The sequence below is a fragment of the Garra rufa genome, chromosome 23, assembly GCF_049309525.1.
Source record: "Garra rufa chromosome 23, GarRuf1.0, whole genome shotgun sequence".
NCBI classification, from domain to species: domain Eukaryota; kingdom Metazoa; phylum Chordata; class Actinopteri; order Cypriniformes; family Cyprinidae; genus Garra; species Garra rufa.
Genome location: NC_133383.1, coordinates 2,106,394 through 2,112,407, shown reverse-complemented (window position 1 = coordinate 2,112,407; position 6,014 = coordinate 2,106,394). Strand labels below are relative to the sequence as shown.

The following is a 6,014-nucleotide window of genomic DNA, read 5'->3' as shown; positions in this document are numbered from 1 at the left end:
ATTTAATGTATGAACTAATGAATTCAATACATTTGCTGTATAAATAAGGTGATATTACTAAAAGAGCAACAATGATGTTGATAAAAAATTAAACTAGAAACTAGTTAAAAATAAAAATGTATTAAAAATAAATAAATTAATTAATTAATTAAAATAATAAATTAACTGCTGGAACAGGGTGATAATAATAACAAAAAATACAAAATAAAATGTATTTTAAAAAATCATAATAATAAGGTGATATAATAACAATAACAAGAGCAGCAATGTATCTAAAATAAAGCTTAAAAATGGTAAAAACGGTCATTTAAAAATTAAACTTAAATATGTATTTAATAAATGTATGAAATAATTAAAATAATACATTTTCTGTATAAATAAGGTGATATTATTAGAAGAGCAGCAGTGATTTTGATAATAAATGAAACTAGAAACTTAATTAAAAATAAAAATGTATTAAAAATAAATAAATTAATTAAGATAATAAATTAACTGCTGAAACAAGATGACAATAATAAAAAGCAGCAATGAAAAAAATAAAATGATGTTTTAAAAATCATCATAATAAGGTGATATAATAATAACAAGAGCAGCAATGAATTTAAAATAAGGCTTAAAAAATTGTAAAAACGTTAATTTAAAAAATGAAACATACATATGTATTTAATAAATGTATGAACTAATGAATTCAATACATTTACTGTATAAATAAGGTGATATTACTAAAAGAGCAGCAATGATGTTGATAAAAAATTAAACTAGAAACTTAATTAAAAATAAAAATGTATTAAAAATAAATAAATAAATTAATTAATTCAAATAATATATTAACTGCTGGAACAAGGTGATAATAATAACAAAAAAATCCAAAATAAAATGTATTTTAAAAAATCATAATAATAAGGTGATATAATAACAATAACAAGAGCAGCAATGAATCTAAAATATGGCTTAAAAATGGTAAAAGTGGTAAAAAAAATATATATTAATAAGGTGGTGATAATAAGTGCAACAATGAAATAAATCCAAAATAAAATGATGTATAAATAAGGTGATATAATAACAATACCGAGAGAACAGCAATAAATTTGATGTTAAACAATATAAGAGCAGCAGTGATGGTTTATCCGTCAAAGTGTTTTTGTCTTGATGGTGAAACGTTTATCAGTCATTGTTTTCAGATTCTTCTGAACATCTCGACTCATTCTCAGGGTCAGACTGTTTTTATCTTTGTGGTTATTATTGTTTGTTTGAGATGGAAAATACATTTATGAGAAGAGAAGCACCTACTGACTGGAAAGCATGAGACTTTAAACATGAAGAAAGAACTGATGAAGCAGCATGATGAAAGAAACACTCTCAGAAATGAAGCCTTTTCAAAAGCTAAACTTTTGTTGTAATATGTACACTTTAAGTACAGATATGTTTCTATAAGGTACCAAAATGGACCGTTTTGGTACAAACGTGTACCTTTTGAAAGGATACGGCCCCAGTGACAGCTTTTGTACCTTTATTTCCGAGAGTGAAGAAAGCCAGATACAGAAATTCTCCGTTAAAATATAGAGGAACAAATTAATCTGTGATTTGTTAACTAATATGTATGTGTGCGGATCAAGTAGGAAATGCTTATACACTACCAGCCTGTATTTTTTTGGATCCAAAGTACAGCAAAAGCTGTAAAATTGTGAAATATTTTTACTATTTAAAATAACCGTTCTCTATTTGAATATATTTTAAAATGTAATTTATTCCTGTGATTTCAAAGCTGAATTTTCAGCATCATTACTCCAGTCTTCAGAGTCACATGATCCTTCAGAAATCATTGTAATATTATGATTTGCTCCTCAAAAGACATTTATTATTATTATTATGTTGAAATTTTTTCAGTTTTCTTTGATGAATAGAACGTTTAGAAGAACAGTATTTGTGTGAAATAGAAATATTTTGCAACATTATAAATGTCTTTATCATCACTTTTAATAAGTTTAAAGCGTCCTTGCTAAATAAAAGTATTAATTTAAAAATAAATGATAATGACTTCAAGTTTTTGAATGATATAATAAAATTTAATATATATATATATATATTGGTTATCAAAGAAGAGAAAGAAGGAGCAAATCAGAATATTAGAATGATTTCTAAAGGATCATGTGTCACTGAAGACTGGAGTAATGATGCTGAAAATTCAGCTGTGCATCACAGAAATAAATTTAATTTCAAAATATAATGAAATAGAAAACATTTATATAAAATAGTAAAAATATTTCACAAATTTACAGCTGCATTTTGGATCAAATAAATGCAGGCTTGAGGAGCAGAAGAGACGTCTTTATAAAAAAAAAACATTAAAAATCTTACTGATCAAAAATAGCTGAGTAGAATTTTTTCAGGTTTCTTTGATGAATAGAAAGTTCAGAAGAACAGCATTTATCTGAATTAGATATCCTCTGCAACATTATAAATGTCCTTATCATCACTTTTGATCAATTTAAAGCGTCCTTGCCAAATAAAAGTGTTAATTTCAATATTTTTTTGCTCCGCAAAAATAAATAAATAAATAAATTCTAACTTCAAGTTTTTGAATGAAATAGTGTATAACGTTACAAAAGCTTTCTCAAATTTATCAGAGAATCCTGAATGTTTCCTGAGGAGCAAATCAGAATATTAGAATGATTTCTGAAGGATCATGTGACACTGAAGATTGCGGTAATGATGCTGAAAATTCAGCTTTGATCACAGAAATAAATTACATTTTAAAATATGTACAAATAGAATGCTGTTATATTAAAATAGTAAAAATATTTCACAATTTTACAGCTTTTGCTGTACCTTGGATCAAATAAATGCAGGCTTGAGGAGCAGAAGAGACTTCTTAAAAAAAACAAACATTAAAAATCTTACTGATCAAAAACAGCTAAGTAGAATTCTTTCAGGTTTCTTTGATGAATAGAAAGTTTAGAAGAACAGTTTCTTAGAACTAGTCCTTTAGAAGAAAAGTTCCTTTGTAACATTATACATGTTTTTATCATCACTTTTGATCAATTTAAAGCGCCCTTGCTAAATAAAAGTATTAATTTCCATTTTTTTTTTCTCCACAAAAACAATAAATAAATTATAATGACTTCAAGTTTTTGAACGATGTAGTGTATAATGTTACAAAAGCTTTTCAAAGAGCTCATCAAAGAATCCTGAATGTTTTTCCTGAGGAGCAAATCATCATATTAGAATGATTTCTGAAGCATCATGTGACACTGAAGACTGCAGTAATGATGCTGAAAATTCAGGTTTGATCACAGAAATAAATTACATTTCAAAATATATTCAAATAGAAAACATTTATATAAAACAGTAAAAATATTTCACAATTTTACAGCTGTACTTTGGATCAAATAAATGCAGACTTGGTGAGCAGAAGAGACTTCTTTAAAAAAAACAGACGTCTTACGCTTCAAAAGCTTTTGACTAGTAGTGTATATCCAACTATTTGCTACAAAATAAAACCTGTGGCAGTTGATATTTGATACACAGCATGGTACGGCTTATAAACAGTGATTTTCATGTGTATCATCTTCAGAGATGATCATTTGCTGTCGTTTTGGTGGTCTGTAGTTAAATGCGAATCTGATCGTGACTCTGGTGAATCTTCAAAGCGTCTCCGCTCACGATCGCTCCTGGCGACATTAGTCTGTCTCAGAGACTCGTGGGTATTTGCGATAATCTTGTCAAGGCCGAGAGCATCTGCGGCTTTATCTTTTTGGCAGCTGTGATATCAGAGCAGTACGAGCTGTTCTTCACACACACACACACACACACACACACACACAGTGACTCACTAACATTAACACACACGCACGATCTTCCCAGCTCTCGTACATATCCGAGCACATTTGAGTGAAACTGATTTTTAGCGATGAACTTTAAACTTTGAAGAGCTGTGAGTTGACTGATTTCAGCTTCGTTATGAAAATACTTTGCGTTTCATTCCTGGAGAACTACACTACCCATAATTCCAAGTTCTGGGTGATCGATATCCTTTAGGACACTTGTGTCTCGTCATATTTTAACGTGAATCTTTGTCCTTGCAGCGAATGTGCTGGAAACCATGAGTTCTGGGAAGGTGACGGCTGGTGGCGGTAAAGAGAGCAGCGGCAGCGCGACACCTGTGATTCCAGAGAGGATGTTATTGTGTCACTGTTATAATCACTGTCCTGAAGACTCCAGCAACAACACCTGCAGGTACAACAAACAAACACACACCTTTACTGTGGTAAAGTCACACAGGCTCAAATGTGCTTATATGATTACATTAATGCATAAAAACTAGGGATGCACCGAAATTTTTGACAACCATCTTAGATTTAGTCTTGGTCTTAGTCTTTTGGACTAAAATGCTTATTAGTTTTAGTCAAATTTTAGTCACTTCTATATGTGATAGTTTTAGTCCAATTTTAGTCGACGAAAAGTCAAAAAGGTTTTAGTCTAGTTTTAGTCAAAAAAAGGGAAAAAAGTAGTCTTTTAACAAATTAATGTAGGTCAGTAAGTATTTTGCTGTTGGGTAGTGTCACTTATAAGTTCTGAAAATAGCAGATCCATAGTTCAACACAATGTGAGCTTCTGGATCGACTATTTTCACCAATAATTACAATAATGAAGGAATGTTTTAGAACATAAAAGACAAACAAGGATGGAATGCTAAAACGGCTTGCCATACTAGTATAGCAAAGAGTATTTAATGCTAAAACGGCTTGCCATAGCCGCAGATACGTTTTAAGTTTTAATTGGCATGCACAATAAGCGGAAATGTCATGCATTTTAAACGTCTGACGGACCACCCACTAACATTTTCGTCTATTCTCGTCTCGTCAACGAAACTCACACACGTCTCGTCATGTTTTAGTCATCAACGAGCCATTTTTATCTCGTGATCGTCTGGTTATCGTCATGAAAAAAAGTGGCATCAACGAAATGATTTCGTCATCGTCATCGTTGACGAAAACAACACTGCTGAAGGCTGATTATCAAACATGGTTTTTCATGTTTTCCCCCCATGTATTTTGCCATTTTATTTCACCATTGCATAAATTAAATAGCCAATATTTGCTTTTTACAGTTTTGTCTTGCTTTTCAAAGCAACAAAGTCAATTACAAAACAATTAGAAAAAATTAATTTAAAGGAACCGTATGTAGGATTGTGGCCAAAACTGGTACTGCAATCACTTTCAAAATACTGTAGATCGGTGTATCCCCCCCTGACTCGAGGTTGCCAGATAAGCTGCAGGATCCAGCAGGAACGTAGGCTGCTACAAGGAGCTTCCAATGGCAAGTGACGAGTCCTACACAGTAATTTGTTTTTCTTCTGTTAATTATGTTTATTACACGGCTCTTTGGAATGCTTGATTCTGATTGGTCAGTTGAGACATTTGCAGGTTCGTTCTTTTCAAATAATCACCGCTCCAAAGTAATAACGCATAGCCGGTACTACTTGTATGTTTAAAATCCCTCCGTGCCAACAAAGATTACCGTTTGGCGCCATCTTGTGACAAACACTGGACAACCACAATTAATAATGGAAAATTTCGACATTAATCTATTTAAATTGTCTTTCTAACGTACATAGTTTGAAGGTTAGTCACGTGGTACTATATCGTTTCGCGGAAGGATAAAAGTGCTAATTTAAAACAAATATGCCAATAAAAGGTTTCAAATTCATATTCATGTCCAGTTTTCTTCCTTATGTGGCAAGTAGCCGTGTAATAAGCGGGATAATGTACAGGCAGCCGGTAGTTATCGCAGAAATAAGCCCCTTCAGTGTGATACAAGACCCTCCGCTTCGCGTCGAGTCCTGATCACACTGTCGGGGCTTATTTCTGCGATAACTACCGGCTGCCTGTACATTATCCCTTACTTATGCTTCACAAGAGATGTTTTTCGAAGTAATTATCTATTGCAAAAATTTACAGATGGCGATTAGCCAAATATTTCGTAAAGATGTACTGTAATACCACATTTCAGTC

At 31.6% G+C, this 6,014-nt stretch overlaps 1 protein-coding gene across 2 annotated transcripts in view; it reads left to right on the top strand.

The window, feature by feature from the left end:
• Window positions 1-6,014, top strand: part of bmpr1bb (bone morphogenetic protein receptor, type IBb) — a 159,908-nt gene that overhangs the window by 127,068 nt on the left and 26,826 nt on the right. For both annotated transcript variants that reach the window (XM_073829157.1, XM_073829156.1), the window contains one exon: window positions 4,086-4,236. In XM_073829157.1, the coding sequence (XP_073685258.1) occupies window positions 4,086-4,236 (151 nt within the window). The remainder of the gene's footprint in view (window positions 1-4,085; window positions 4,237-6,014) is intronic.